Below are 16,427 nucleotides of genomic sequence, written 5' to 3'. Positions count from 1 at the left end.
CAAGTTTATCGACTTGTTTGGGAGTTCTGGAGGATAGAGTGGGCAAATGTTTGCAAAAAAATTGAAATATATATGGTTAAGGTAAGGTGTGGTCTGCAGGTCAGTTAACAGCTTTAATTATATGTCTTTGAAGCCTACATTTTAACTCTTTGAAAGGAGCCTGTGCCACAACATTTTGAGGAAGGAAATTGGTAACCATTCTTAAAACCATAGATGAGTCAAAGGTAAACACACTGTAGCATGATTTACCGCAAGCTAAGCTGGAGATATCCACAGGATTACTTTCATAGCAATCCTACAGCCAATACAGGAAGCAAGTACAAAGCCAGAACTGCTAGGAAAACATCCTTTCATGTAGCACTTGGGTCTGTGGACTTGTTTGGTGTTTGGCTATGACTCCTGGCTTTCTAGCTGGAAGATGTGGAGAAGTAAGCGAAGGAGTGGAATGCAGGAATGGATGGGTGCAATCTCATACTTCTATATTTTTCTTTTTATCTTCATTATCAAAAACTTTAACATCGTTAAGAGAAAAAAAGGGTCTGTCTTTAAGCAAATGTAAAAATAAATATAAGGTTAAAAATGACTGATTAATTCTGATACTTCAGCTTAAACTTCACAACAGCAGTGATTCATTCATGTGAATGCTCTTAACTTAATTCTGAAAATTTATTCTCAGGGATTACAAGCAGTAATCAGTTATGGCATTGATTGCACAACCTCCTTTTTTCGCTTGCATGCCCTAATCATAAATCAGCAGGTCTTCAAAAGGCCTCTTCAACATCTTGCTTCCTTCAGACAAAAATCTTTCCCAGCTGCATCAGCCTGTTTTGATTACCCATGTAGTAAGAGTGTAGCATGCCCAAGTGGTGTGACGTGACAAATATCAATTAGGGTGGATAGCATCCAGAAGAAGAAAACTTGCCCAGGGCTGCCCAGTGTAGGGTAGCTCCAAAACCACTGGGGCATGACCCATTTTTTAAATGAAACAGCTCAGAGTAGACCTGGAGATGACTGGCACTTCTTCCTTGTAGCATGTCTCAATTAGCAAACAAGATACTTGACACCTTCTATACTACTGTTAGCTTCCCACATGGTTTTCCTCTGCATTTTGGAGCTATAGCCAGCATGACCTTCAGAGAGAGTATTTCTCAAAGGTTGACAAAATGCAGTTGAATAAAGACAGTCTTTGTTTCAGTAGCTTTCATATCTCCTAGAATCAGCTAGGCATCTCATTACTTTCCACAGTTTTTCATTTTAGCCACAGATGCCAAGGACTCATCGTCATTATAACTTGCTAAATTAGCTAGTGTCACTAAGTCATCAGCATCACAGCAGGTCCTCATTCAGATCTGCCTCTCCTGAGAAGCTGTTCAGCTGTACACTTTGTATAGGAGGCTGTAGAAACAAATAATGAGTGAACAGTCTCTGTTCACACTGGCTTTTCTGCTGGCCTCACATATGTTGAACAAGAACACCATCTGCTTATCCAAGGAGAAGATGACCAGACATGTTGAACTGTGGTTTTAAGCACTTTATTATGAGTCCCAACTTATATCAGCTATGCTTTCACCCATATTTTCAAAGCCTCAAAAACTGACAGCCTTTTTGTATCAAAGTGATTGATACTCAATAATGCTGATGTTGAATATGATGTAGTAATAGATAGAATGATACCATTCTTCCTAACCATGTGTGGTTTATTTTTGATGTTTCAGGGTTTATTGTCCTCACAACTGTATGCAGGCAAATCCACATTACGCTCGTGTAATTGGGACACGAATTTATTCTGATGTAAGTATGGTGATTTACATTGCATTATATAATGAAATATAAAGTCATGTGAATTTAAAAAGCTGTAATGTACAAAGACAATAAGATATAATATAGATAACCAGTTTTACTCCATATGCTGATCTTTTTACACAGTCTTTTCAGAAGTTGTTCTTCAGAGGCTCCCATTAAGTTAGTAGAACTCAGCTGCTGAAGATACAGAAAGTTAGTTGAAAAATCAGTGTAGACTTCAGTGTAGCTTGGATTTTTATCAAAATTCCCACTGATTTGTTCAGTATTGGCAGTGTATACTCATGTAAACCATTGCTTTTTAGACCCTGATGCAACTGTAACTTCTATCAGATTGAACTAACCAAAAAAAAAAAATCTTAAATGTCCACAGTCTCATTATTTTGGATATTTCTTATCTATGTAGATATCTAATTATTTGCAGCAGGATTTTGATATATTTGTATAGAGTATCTCACATCTTATTTTAACATAGTAATAGAATTTTTTTTTTTGTCATTCTATTCCTTAGTCAACCTTTCTGTCTTTTCCACATCATGTTTAGTTCTGAAGTGGGTAGAAAAAATGAAAAGAAAGTTTGGTTTTATGCCCCTCCTTTGTCATCTCTCTATGGAGAACCCAGGATGTAGTGGCAGAGAGAATAGTTCACGTCTTCACCAGTAAACTTTGATTTAACCATCTTTTAGCTGTCATAAGGAAGAATATTCCAACTGGATGATGATTTCCACTACTTTCCAGCACTTTGAAATGTGTGAAAATGATACGCAAACATTTATTCATCATTATTTTGAAACTAGAATCCTAGAATGGTTTGGGTTGGAAGGGACCTTAAAGACCATCTAGTTCCAACCCCCCTGCCATGGGCAGGGGCACCTTCCAGTAGGTCAGGCTGCTCGAATCCTCATCCAGCCTGGCCTTGAAGACACCCAGGCATGGGGCATCCACAACATCTCTGGGCAACCTGTTCCAGTGCTTCACCACCCTCTCCGTGAAGAACTTCTTCCTGATACCTAATCTAAACCTTCCCACTTTCAATTTAAACCCGTTACCCCCTGTCCTGTCACTACAGGCCCTTGTAAAAAGCCCCCCCCCCAGCTTCCTTGTAGCCCCTTCAGGTACTGGAAGGTGCAATAAGGTCTCCCTGGAGCCTTCTCTTCTCCAGGCTGAACAAGCCCGACACTCTCAGCCTTTCTTCAAAAGAGAGGTGCTCCAGTCCTGTGAACTCCCTTATGTCTATTTGATTACCTGAGTAACTTGTCCTGAAAACACTCCTGTCTATAAGTACTGTTGCATGTGTGAGAAATACTTCCATTTCAGGAAGTAAAATTATTTGTGCTTGTGAAACTGTCCTTAATGTGTTTTTTTTTAAATAGATTCAATGAAAATCTATTTTGTGGAAGATTATTTTCTTTCAGTTCTGTGGTTGCAATCAAAGACTACATCCAAAGTTTCCCAATGAGTTATAAAAGACTTCGTAGTATAAGATGGAAAACGTATTTCTGTTTAACTTACACAGGAGAACAATACAGAACATGTATTTACTTTGGTTGGAGAAGTCCCACATGACTTTAAGTAGTATTATAGAGTTATGCTTTAAAATAATTTTAGATATACTATCTCATTCATCTCCATTGTATAGAAATGTGTGCAGCCATACTGCTTTTAGGAAAAAATGGACATAAATCCAGGTAAGAAACCAGGATGGGAGTCTTCATGTCAAGTTCAGATGCTGTCAGGGTAGATGTCTACACTGAAGGTGCTATTCTAGGATATGTTTACAATAGTTTGTAGTACACACAGTATAGTAGTAAAGGAGATAAATAGGTATCTGCAGAGAAGAATTTATTTGACCTTTCCAGAGTGTCTACCTCAGCATAAGATGAATTGCCTAATGGGTATGTCTATTCCTCTCCATTTCCTACAGAAGGTTCCTAGGGCATCTAGCTGAGATGCAGACTGTGTCCTACATATATTTCTACAGATGTTCCCATTAATGGTATCAGCATTGTGTGATTTTTCTACAATGCTCCTTTGTTACTAACATTTAAATTATTTTAAAACTAAGACACTTTTAAATTTAAATTTTCACTAAATAATATGATTGGATATTTTGTACATTATAATACATTACTGAACTACTTTCAGGTCAAGTATTTATATAGAATAATAAATTTAACAAGTGTGTCCTCTTTTGCCTTTTTTCATGTGTTCAAAGACATATTTGTTCACAGATATAGAGAACTCATTTGCCCACTTGTCACAGCAAATGTATTTGATATTGCAGTCCATGATCTACTTGGTAAATTCCACAAAACAGAAGGCTTTTTGTGATGTTCCTGCAAATTCTTCTGTTCAAAATTACATGTGTATGTATGTGGATGTATGCATATATGCTGATAACTATTTGCATTACTGCTAAGGCCACTTGCATTCAGTAAATGAAGAAGATTTTTCAGAGATAATAAGAAAAAAAAAAACCTTTAATAAATATCACTAATACTAAAAGATATGTTTACAAACCATTTTTGTAGTTTTCATGAGAATCTGGTTAAACATTTCCTTTTCTGGCTTTGATCTGATCAGACATTCATTCTTAAACTAATTTAATATTTTACAGTGACTTCTTTCCCTTCCTGTTCCTGAGAAGAATTTTCTCTAGTTTGAGAAGTGCCCTTCAGAATTTTTACTTGTTTTCTTTTTTCCTCCCATTCTTTTTTTCCTTTGACATTGTAATGACTGTCCCTAACTCAGCTTAAACAAAACCCTCCATTATTTCATCTTCCATTCTTCCAATCAGCTAGCTATTGTCTCTTTGTCTGTGGCAGATAAATCACAGCCATGGTCCATACAGCCAGCATCTATAAACTTATGTTTGTGCTCTGTGCCTTGTATTGTTTAGCTGATCTCCTTTGGTTTCACTGGTCTTAAGGTAGATCTCAAGCTCTGTAAAACAAAACTATCTCTTATTCTGAGTTTATGGTACAATTAGTTTCTTTTCTGAATAGAGCTCCTGTGGTATGAGTAAGAACTGTAGTATATGTCATTCTCAGCAGACAAAAGTGCAAATTACTCATTCTTCACATGGCCCAACCACATCGTCACCTTTGTGCTTTTTGTCCCTTCTGGCCTCACTGATTTGAGTTTCCACATGGGAATTTGGTGTCTTTTTTGGAGACCAGGATAAAAAGAATTTCTTACTATCTTGTGCTGAAGAGTGGGTTCCACCTTTCAAGTTCACTTTTGCATTTTCACTTTTATTTTGTATAAAACTTTTTTTTGAGCCTTATTTCTGGCATTGCAGAATTGTCATGTTGACTTTTCAATATGATTTCATTTGTCAAATAAAATATAAACCTTCCCAAGAACCAAATCATGTCAGGCCCAATATGATTGTCTGAACTCTGTTGGAGATGATTGTGTAGCACCTACCTTTACAGAAACTGTGCTTAGTTGTTGCTGGAAGTCCCTGTGTTATCAAGGTACCAAAATAACAAAAATTTTTATAGAAAGAAGGAGAGTCTACAATAGCTCACTTTTAGTTTGGTTTTTTTTTAAATTTTATTTTAATGGACACACCTTAGATATGTCTATAGTAGAAGTTCTTAACCACATTCCAATTGCCTTATATGAATTTCTAAAGAGAAATTTTACATTTATTCTGTTTTTTTCACAGTAAGCAACATTTTCCCAAAGACTATCTCTTACCAGTAGTGACTTGTCTTTGTTGGTTTGGATTGAGCAAGGTGACCAAAAAAAAAGTTTATCCTTTTGGGGACTAGAGATCTAGAGATCAACAAAGATCTTTAGATGAAAGAATTTGGTGGAGTTATATAATTTCACATAGTTTACGGACTTTGGCCGTATTAATTTTTGTTTCAGTAACTATATATGGAAATATTTTCCTAATACTGTGGTAAAACATAAACAATGTGATGTTAAAAAAAGCTATTAAATAGTTCTATAGTCCTGTGATCAAGAGATGCTTGTGGTTAAAATGCCTTTGCGGAGTACTGCTATGCTGTGGTAGATATTTGGTATTTTGCTGAGTAGCTGAAGAAGGAAACTAATTAAGCAGCTTGGTTTTCAGATTATGACCTGTTAAATACTAACAAATTTCAGAGGGTTCACAGCACAGCAATAAAGCAGGGTCATATAATGCTGTATGAAATGTTTATGTTAACTTAAAATACTGCCTTATATATCCTTTGGAGTGAGTTCATTCAAAACTAAAGAGATAACCCCATATCTCTGCTGAAGAGTTCCAGAAAGTGACATAAGGCTGCTAATATAAAATGTCAATAATTTGCTGAAATTTGTGATAGACATAAGTGTGAAATCCTGTTCTGCATAAATTAACAGGATGTTCACCTTAACAGTTCAAGGAAATATGATTAGGATGCCATAATATTACTAAGTATAGGAAATATTATGGCATCAGTACTGGAATCTGATTCCATTTAGATGAAGATTGCCAAGCCAATGAGAAGTCCTTGAAAGCTCAAAGCAGACAATACTTTCTCAAAAAATAAGTTCTGTATGTACTGATTAATCAATGCATATAGTTTTCTCTCTCTTACAGGCTAGTTCATAATTATGAATATACACTCATTTAATTGCTCATATATTTAAAAAGTATACACATTTTTTCTTCAATCCCATCTGCAAAGCAGCATCAGAATTTTTCAGCTGAAAATAGCATCTGCATTGGCCTCACAATCCCGTTCGTCTGATCTCTCCTTTTTCACATATCTCACATAGGTGTCTCACCTTTAGCTTTACAATGTTGTGCATTAGCCTAGCTGTACTTCATTGATCCAGTAACTAATTGTGGTACCAACCTTTTACCTCCATCCATTACTGGGAATAGTTTCTAACATGTAGTCAACCTCTTCCGTTCTTTTTTTGACTATAAACTTCCAAATAACATTGGAACAGCCAGTATTTTAGCTAACGTCAAATGTAATTATGAAGATGTCAACCTATCTAATGAGGTACACAAAGTGTAGCCTTTTGGTGACTATTGCAGAGGTGACAAACTGAGATTTCTTTTTCCCAGTTGTACATCCAGGTTTTTTAATATCTCCAATAAGAACTGAAAACAAAGTTGCTACTGTATTATAGTACTAGTTATTAGTAGAGGAGTTCTAGTTCTTCACTGTAATTAACTGTTTGTAAACCTTATCTTTCATTTCATTAGACTGTAATCCTGTATTGCAGAGGCCCTTTTTCCCCCTGTATATTTGAAATTTCACTGATCAGTCTGATCTTTCATTTCTCCCATAGTATGAGTACCTAAAAGATGCTATAATCCAAAAAATAAGGCAACTGCTGGTCTTCAAGTTATAACAAAAATCTTGCAGCCTTGGGAGAAGGAGAAAAAGTACAGAGGAGCATAAATATCCCTTCTGGCATGTTCAAAAACTGAAGCCACCAGTGTGAAGAGAAACTCTAAATCGTTTTTCCAAAAGATTCTTTGCATAAAAGATTTCAAATGTTTACAGGTAGAAATATTGTAAAATGAAAAACAAACTATACAGCAGTGAAACTGGCAAATTCTGTGCTTGGAAAATCATTGCTATTTTAAATTCCTGATTTTATATAGCATTGAGATTGCAAAATAGCTATGGTAACAGATATAAATTACTCCACTGGAAGAAATGTAATTCTTGTTTAAATAGTGGTCTGCGTGACCAGCTATTGATATTTGTATTGGCTAAGTTTTTAAGATTGGTTGTGGAGAGACATACTGCAGTGAAAACATATTCCACAAAACAGTTTTAGCTGGAACTACACTTTGCTGTGCTGTATATTGAAGATTGGGACCCACATTCTGGAGTATCCAAGAAGTTTCATTGTTATTAATTTTCAAAATGCTGAAAGAGTGCTAGAGGACTGCAAGTTTAAATCAATTATTTAAATGAACATTATCAAGATTGTCACTGAGCAATCCTTCTGTGGATATTATTTATGCTATATAGGTTCATGACCAAAATTATTAGCCAGAGAATGTAGGTTTCACCCAGGTGATCTGCTGCTAACTTCGTAGAGAATTTTCATAGAAGCTTAGACTACCAGGTTGGAAGAGGGATCATCAAGAATCATCTGGTCCAGCCTTTCTTAGCAAAAGCATGGTCTAGACAAGACGGCCCAGCATCATGTCAAGGTGAATCTTTAAGTGTCCAATGTTGGGGAATGCATCGCTTCCCTGGGGAGATCATTCCAGTGGCTCATTGTTCTCATTGTGAAAAAAATTTCCTCTTGTGTCCAATTGGAATCTCCCCTGGAGTAACTGGTACCCATTATTCCTCATCCTTTCCTTGTGACCCCATGTAAAAAGGGAGTCTCCATCATCTTTGTAGCCGCCCTTTAAATACTGGAACATGCTGATAAGGTCTCCTCAAAACCTTCTTTTCTCAAGGCTGAACAAACCCAATTCTCTTGGCCTTTCTTCATATGGTAGGCTTCCTTTGTTCATCTCTGTGGCCCTTCTCTAAACCCTCTCCTCTGCATCTTTTTTGTGTAGTGGGGACCAAAACCGAACACAGTGTTCCAGGTGTGGCCTAACAAGCACTGGCATAATCACTTTGTTTATGATGCCCTTGTTGATGCGATCCAGCATCCTGTTGGCTTTCTTTGCCACAGGAACACACTGTTCACTCATACTGATCTTGTTTTCCAGCAGGACTGCCAGGTCCCTTTCCACAGAGCTGCTCCCCAGCTTGGTAGATCCCAGCCTGTGCTTCACTACACTTGTCCCTGTTGGACTTCATAAAGTTCTTGTTAGCCTATCTTCCAGCCTATCCAGGTCTTCCTGCAGGGTGGCTCTCCCTTTCAAAGTGTTTTATTCCCCTCTCAGTTTGCTTATCATCAGCAAACTTCGTCAGGGTAGACTTGATACCATCATCCAGATCAATTATGAAGATATTAAACAGCATTGGGCCCAGTGTTGATCCCTGAGGAACCCCACTTGTGACAGGATGCCAGTTTGAAAAGGACCTATTTACCACCAGCCTGTGGGTGCGGCCTGTCAGTGAGTCCCCCAGCCACCGCACAGACCACTTGACTAGCCCATAAGGCATCAATCTCTCTAGCAGGAGGCTGTGGGAAACTCTACTGAAAGCCTTGGAGAGATCCAGGTAGACAGTGTCCACAGCTCGCCCCACATCAACTCAGCAGGTTACATTGTTGTAGAAGGCAATCAGGTTTGCCAAGCACAATTTGCCCTTGGTGAATCTGTGCTGCCTTTTCCGATCGTATGCTTCATTTGACTTGTGATAGCCCGCAGAGGGAGGTTCTGTTCCATAGCTTTCCCAGGGACTGAAGTAAGATTGATGGGACCAACTTCCTGGATTCTTCTTCAAAGCTTTCTTGTAGATGGGGGCGACATTAGTCTTCTTCCAGTCTTCTGGGATGTTCCCAAGTCTCCACATCTTATCAAAGATTATGGAGAGCAGCCTTGCAACGACGTCAACCAGCTCTCTTAACACCCTCGGGTGGATTGTCAGGGCCCATCGATCTGTAGGGGTCAAACCCTTTTCTGGGTCTGTGTTTGCATCAGCCTGGATTTTTTTCTCAAGGCCTGGGGCCCAACAGTGCTGCATAATTTTGCTTGCATAAAGTCTATGGAATTAGACTGATTTTAAAAAGTCTTCTTTTGAAGCAATTTTACTATTTCTTCACTCTGAGTTGAGGAACTAAAGTTGTTAGTCTGCCGTTAATTAACTGCCACAGGTAAGGGATGATTTTAGACCTTTATCTTCCATTTGATGTTCACATTATACCTTTAAACTAATTAGCTTTTAGTTCATGCCTGGCCAGGAAATTGTGATGTTCCCTTAGAATATGGATGATTTCACTGCTTTTTGAGGTTTTGCACCTAGAGATGGAATTATTGCAGTATATCCATCAACTTTGGGGTAGGGCATCCTCCTAGAAACATGTGACTGCCGTGTGCCTTTGCTGTGGTTCCCGTTTGGCTTTGGCTGGCAGTGAAACTGAATCTCGTGATCTATAATTGACTGAGGGATGGGATTTACTACCTCTCTGCTGCTGAAGTGAACGCTGATAGAGCCTTTCATTTTGAAAGGCTCAAGAATTCAACCATGTTCCTGATCTTTGAACTGAAATACCATGAAATAAATTATTTTGGGGTCATACTGCAAGGCATATTTGAAGAGGCAGTGTCTGTATTTCTGTAAATCGGCCTAATTCCTATAAAGCAGATTTAAATGCTGTAAATATTTTAAAAATTGTTCATGCAATAAATTAATGATTTTATGTTTCCTAGATTTAGTATTTATTAGTTTTCTTCTAAACAATTTTGAAATAGAAGGATGAATACAAACTAATCTTCTCTTTCTTTCTTAGATATCCAGTATCTGCCGGGCAGCAGTACATGCTGGTGTGGTCCGCAACCAGGGTGGTTATGTTGATGTTATGCCAGTAGACAAAAGAAAGGTGTACGTTGCTTCCTTTCAAAATGGGATATATTCAGAAAGGTACAGAGCCCAGTTTCAAAGATTACACTTTACACTTCATCTCGATAAGATTTACAACATCTTACATTGTGTCTGTTTGTACCTGGGGCAATGCTAGAAACCAAACAAGTAGGCCAACATGGGTGATTTACAGAGCTTGTGTAACAGCTGGGGTGACTTTGGAGAAGCTGTGGTACCAGAGCTGCCTGCCTCCTCTAAGCTCATAACTCATTACTCTAAAAAGCTGCTTAGGAAATAAAGTAACCCTCTTGTTTACTTTTTTGGTTCTGTTGCAACTAACACAATATTCGATAAGAAAAGTGCCTTTGCTTTCTTTTTTTCTTTTTTCATTAACATAATTAATTTGTTCTGTCTAAGTTAGAGGATCTACGATAGATGAGTACTAGTAGCTGATGCAGGTTCATTACTTCATGATGAAATGTTCATTACATGGAATTTAACCAGTGAGCCTGGATTATAAATAATATTCATGACCTCTAAAATTCACAATCATTAAAACTTTTTTTAATGATTTGCCTGTTTTTAAGTGTTTTTCTGAAAGATATGGAGATGCTGTGAAATTTCATTTAGTTGTATTCAGTGTGTTCATACATTCTATGATGATAACGCGTGGCTGTGTGTTGCAGATTAATTTCTGAAAGAGTTCTCCAGGTTCTAAAGAAAGAAAGAGAAATTAGCCTAAAAAATAATTTTTTGCCAGTCCTATAAAGCTAAGAATGATTGTTACCTCTAAAACTGTAGGCTTTCCAAGAAATTTGTGGGGGAAAAACACGAAGTTTTTTAGAAAAACTTGGAAGTAGGAAAAGCTAGAGTATTTTTTATTGCTTTTAATTGGGGGTGGGGCAATGTCTTGCCTCTTGCCCACAAACCTGGAAATTCATAAAATACAAATTTCTTTTGCTTAGTGGGTGTCTTAATTTATATATTCTTATCTTTTCCCCATGACCATCCAATTCCCTCAGAAAGAGTGCTTTCTTACTGACACTTTTGTTCTCCATATAAATCTCCTCACCGATTAGAGATGTAGCAAGGAAAAGTGTTGTAAATTTAATCATTATTTGCACTTTACCGTCTTGGTAAAGTTTGGAAGGTCAGTGGTTCCCAGATAGACCTTAGACAAGGTTTGAAAAAGAGAAAACAATATCATTAAATATGATATGCTATTTCAGGCTACAAGACACAAATATATATTCTAACAAAATTTCATTGCAGTTGGGTATTTTTGTTTCATGTCTTTTGAAGTCAGATATTTATCCATTAAGAAGGAATTTCCTTTGGTTTTATAAAATTTAATTCTCTTAGAAATCTATTCTTCAGCCTATAAGCAACTAACAAACAAGTGACCTCATAGGTCTACAAGTTCTCTCCGAATGTAGCTATTAGAATACTGAGCATAAGATGCATGTTTTCTCTTTTTCCTAAAACCTTTTTTAGTGTTTTGCTTCAGTGGAATTCTGTTCTTTAAACCAGAATCCCTCCTCACAAAGGATTAATTGAATTTTTTTGTGTTATGATTTGTTCCTAATAAGCTGCTTGAAAGAATAATTAATCTGAAATTCATGTAATTTTTATTTGTAACAGTTTTTTTCAAATTATTAGATAGCTACGATTACAACTTAGTCACAGGATGATAAAATTGTATTTAAAAGTTCAAAAAAGTTGTCATTGGAATGTTGCAGTCTTAAAAATAACATCAAGAATGTTTTTATCTTTCAGTTTACAGAATCCTCCAGGAAGCAAGGCATTCAGAGTATTTGCTGTTGTTTGAGTCGAGCAAGTAAAATGTAAAACAGGCAAGTGAAACCAGAGCACTTGGAAGAGAATATTAAAGCCAATTTCTTATAATTCCTAAAATTTGTATAAAGCTGTAACTTTATTGTACAGAAGATGTATACTGCTTTCCACCAAAAAGTTTAAGTTACATATATATCTTAATGAAAAAATCTGTAAAGGTAAACATGGGAGAAAAATTCATTTGAAAATCTATAATGATATATAACAATATTTTGAATCCTGTGTTAAATATTGCTATATTTTCTTAGCAGTTACTCCTATACAGTTAATTCAAAGCTCACGAATGTTCTTTGTTTTCTTCATCTGAACATATTATTGTATGGTGCTTTATATATGCCACTAACAGTAATCTTAAAACTATACCATAGGGAGGCCTGAATTTTTATTTCCAGTGTACATTAAAGAAGCCATCCTAATAATTCAATATAATAAACCATGCCTTAAAGTAAAATAAATATATATATAACTTTGATGATTTACAGTAGCATTAGCCATGCAAACATTAATGAAGAGCTAGACTGTTTTCAATTTCACACTAATCATAACAAGTGCAAATACCTGTTTTGAAATAAAATGGAAAATATAAAACGTAGGGAAATCCTGGGTCATATTAGCATGTTTTCCTCTAAAGAAATATTTTTAAGAGACTGGGCCATTCATGTTTATTATTTTTAAATATGTTAATAAAATGTTTATTGGTTGCTGCTAAGCTCTTTTGTTTGAATAACCAATTCATTGGCCCAGTCCTTCACAGACATTCAGCTATCTTGGGATGGGTGAGTGAGAGAGAGACATATAACCTTGAAGGACCTGAGAAAATTGTTATATTGAGAAGTGGAGTAACATGATTTATGGAATAAGCCGTCAGTTCTGCAATACAGTTCTGTACATATACATGCTTTAATTTTTCCATGTGGCTCCTTCAATTTATCTAAATTGGGTTTCAGCAAAAATGTAGAATTGTACACACACATAAAAATTTGCAAGCTTGAGGCCTTAAGCTGTACATGTTATCCGTATACTATACATTAATATGAGGGTAAATGTTCAAACAAACCTTAAAGAAAATGGTAACAAAGGCTAACTTGCTCCTCATGACCTGCAAATACTCCTGCAGGCCAGGAAGTATAGTGGTACGGAGCCCAGTGACAAGTATGTCATTTGTTGCTTCACCATTTTTAAAAATTCATTTATGGTGAACAGCCTTGTGCATTAATTTTACCGTATTATGGTATATGAAGAACATGTAGTGGTGATACTATGTTTCTTTCTATGAAAAGTGTATTGGTGCTTTAAGACTGAAAAGCTGTTAAACTTTATTTTTGGTATATTTTGTTTCTGTTGTTGAATTTATTTCATTCCAACCTGTAAACTTATTCATATTCTTCATATTTCAGAATACTATATTCTGCCTTCTGTTTTGCTACATGTACTACCTCATGTAGTTAGGCAAGCTTTGTTAGTTTTTTTTAATCTGTTTTGAATAAAATGAATTTACATAGTAAAAGTACCTTTGACAGCCTTTTTTTTTTTTTTTTTTAAATTGTTTGTCCTGCCTCAAGATGTTAAAAATACCATTTACCCAAAACTTACTGGGTTTTTTTCTGGCCTAACCGGTGCAAGTGTAGTATCAAGCAGATATAGTAGATACAGTCCCAGGTCCCATAAATCCCAGTCCCAAAAGCTCTAAAGGCAACTGAGGTACACAACTTCCATTAACTGGATTCGGAGTTTCATGGATAAATCATCTGGTCTTTTTTCCAAGTTTTGACCAGGATCTGTGGGAACAGGAAGTGATTATAAAAGAGCCACCACCTTTTATTTAGTCAAACTCTTTGCTGTTGTGGTAAGTGTTTCTACTGCGAATGCTCCTAGCTACATTTCTTGGGAACAAGCAGGTTTTTATATTACACGTCCTTTTTTTGCCTTGTAAGACTAATGGTCAACTTGGGAGTTCCATTTGGGAAATCTATTTAATTGATGAGGGAGACAAAAAGTCTTTGCTGTATAACCCCCTGTTTTTTTGCAGGGGGCCATTGAAAGAAGCTTTAGACAGATTTTGCAATACTGGCATTAGCTATTTTTCACAGCTGAAACCGAAGTGCAAGTAGACTTTGACTGTGATGGGACTCCAAGTCACTCAAAGGCTTGAGATAGGCTTGCACTGCCCTTTCTTAAAAGCACCAAAGTTAGTAACACAGAAGGGCCTTGCAATAGCTACAGTTGGGGTTATCAGAACATAAAATAGAGTAAGGACACACAGAACTGCTGAGGGAGACGTTGGAAACAAAACGGTGTGAGTACAACCGTTGTGTCCCTTTCCACACAGGTGGGATGCTTTCCTGCAGCCCAGCCTTGCCATCCCTCAGCTCTGCCTGCCCATGGTCCCCAGCAGTTGCCTCGGGAGCTCAGGGGAAGCCTTTTGAGTGCTGCAGAGCCTGGGCAGTAAGTGAGGAGCTCCCTGCGCTGCTGATCAGGCAGCAGTGTGCACCCCTTCCTTTAGGCAGTGAGGGAGAGCAGCCTGGGATGAGGGAGAGAACAAGACAGACACACCTGTAGTCATAACCACAATTTCCTCACTTGGGGTGGATGGGTGATTGGAGTCCTCTGGGGAAACACAGTTGCCACACCGGATTTCTGCCTTTTTCCTCCATTTGTTCCTGATGTCTTTGTTCTTCTGCCTATCTTTGCTTCCTCTCCTCTCTCATGCGTAAAGTCCAAGCTACATTGGCTGGGAGTTCCTGTGCAAGGGGGCAGGGGTGGACCCTTGGTGCCATAACAACATAGTTAATGCTTGGTGGGAGGACAGGGAGGGTCTATGTCCACTTTGTGTGTGAATTTTTGCTGTGAGCAGCTTTACTAACAAATACAGTCACAAGAAGGAGGTAACTCTTTCTTCTCACATCTGTGCCACAAAATTTGTTGCTTTTCCACATGCAATAGTTATATCCTGTTATAAATATTCCAGCCAACATTGACTTTTTGAGAAATTCTGTGTTTAAGTAAAGAGTCAATGAGTAGACATTTCCAAGCAGTTTTAGAGTGGAGCTGCACATGAATATTTTTGTCTGCACCAGAAGCAACCTTATGCCAGCTGGTCAGAACTAATTCACAGAAAGCCCAAATGGGTAACTAGCAGTATCAGAAAACTGGTTGTGGGCAAATGAAAACATACAGAAGAAAGTCAGCTTTTTAAATGCTAAAGAACTGTTTGGTTAACTGAGCAGTTTCAAAGTTATGTTCTCAACCTGAAATAAGGAAGAGGGATAATCAGTAGCAAAGTAAAGATTAACTCACGCTATTCATAATATTTAGCTTACTTCCCAGGAAAGACCTATGAGTAGTCAACAAGAATTATTGCAACTGATACATAACAATCCTCTGGAAAAAAAAAAAACACACCCAAAAAAACCAACACTGTTTCAGTACGTTGCTATCTGCCATTTATAAATTTGAAAGGGCTAAAATAAATGTAACCATACTAAAACAGTAGGCCCTTAAAAGCGTATGTGAAATAAGATAGAATACATATGAACCTTTTCCCATGATTCTGTGGTATTTCCCATTAGGACTTCCTCCATGAGGAATCTTTTCAAAAGAAATCATTTGGAGAGGAGTCAAGTATTTGTCAAGCATCATTCACTTGCCTGCTCACTTTTCAGTAAGGATCAATTTAGGCATTTCTCTGCTGTGCTCCATCCCTTCGAGCTGGAGTAGCTAATTTAGTAACTAAACAAGAGTTAGTATGAAAAAAGTGGTCAGATCCAAATAGATCATTCTTTAACCGTCTCTCACCGTTTTCATAGCTATATGAGGATGCTTTAGTTCTAGGGAACTTGGGACTCATATTAATGCAAGCAGGCAGCTCATAGTAGTAGGTGGACATAAACTAAGGAAACTAAGAAACATTTCCTCAACTTTGTGGATACTGAGGAATTTTAGAAAGTTTACAGACTTCCTTGTGTCTCATTTCTGCATAGGGGAAAGTCTGATCTAGAAATTATACACAAAGTATTTTTGGAATCAAGCCTGAAACACAGGTTGGGATAATGTCTGTAAGTTTAGAGGTTTTTAACTGATGAAGTGCTCAGTTTTAAGTTTTATGTAAATGTCAAGACTGTAGCTGTCTGTAGATTCTCAGTGGATTTAAAAGAAGAAAAGTAACATCAGCTTTTTTGTGTGTATTGATACATATGCTCAGGAAAATGCATGGCACTTTACTTCATATGGGAGAGATGTAACCACGTTACTCACATAAACAGTGTCTTCTGTGTGGCAATTGCTTTTGAAGTTTGTTTTGAATTTGGCTTAAAACTCAGATAACCCAGCTTCCTC

At 37.1% G+C, this 16,427-nt stretch overlaps 1 protein-coding gene across 2 annotated transcripts in view; it reads left to right on the top strand.

Annotated features, from left to right (window-relative positions):
* CRISPLD1 (cysteine-rich secretory protein LCCL domain containing 1) overlaps window positions 1-12,748 on the top strand; it is a 43,655-nt gene extending 30,907 nt beyond the window's left edge. For both annotated transcript variants that reach the window (XM_010147991.1, XM_010147992.1), the window contains 3 exons: window positions 1,716-1,791; window positions 10,168-10,298; window positions 12,015-12,748. In XM_010147991.1, coding sequence (XP_010146293.1) covers window positions 1,716-1,791; window positions 10,168-10,298; window positions 12,015-12,066 — 259 coding nt within the window. In that variant the 3' untranslated portion in view covers window positions 12,067-12,748. The remainder of the gene's footprint in view (window positions 1-1,715; window positions 1,792-10,167; window positions 10,299-12,014) is intronic.
* Window positions 12,749-16,427: the final 3,679 nt, after the last annotated feature.

Source organism: Eurypyga helias, unplaced genomic scaffold, assembly GCF_000690775.1.
Source record: "Eurypyga helias isolate BGI_N326 unplaced genomic scaffold, ASM69077v1 scaffold763, whole genome shotgun sequence".
NCBI lineage: Eukaryota > Metazoa > Chordata > Aves > Eurypygiformes > Eurypygidae > Eurypyga > Eurypyga helias.
This window is presented reverse-complemented; position numbering and strand designations above follow the sequence as displayed.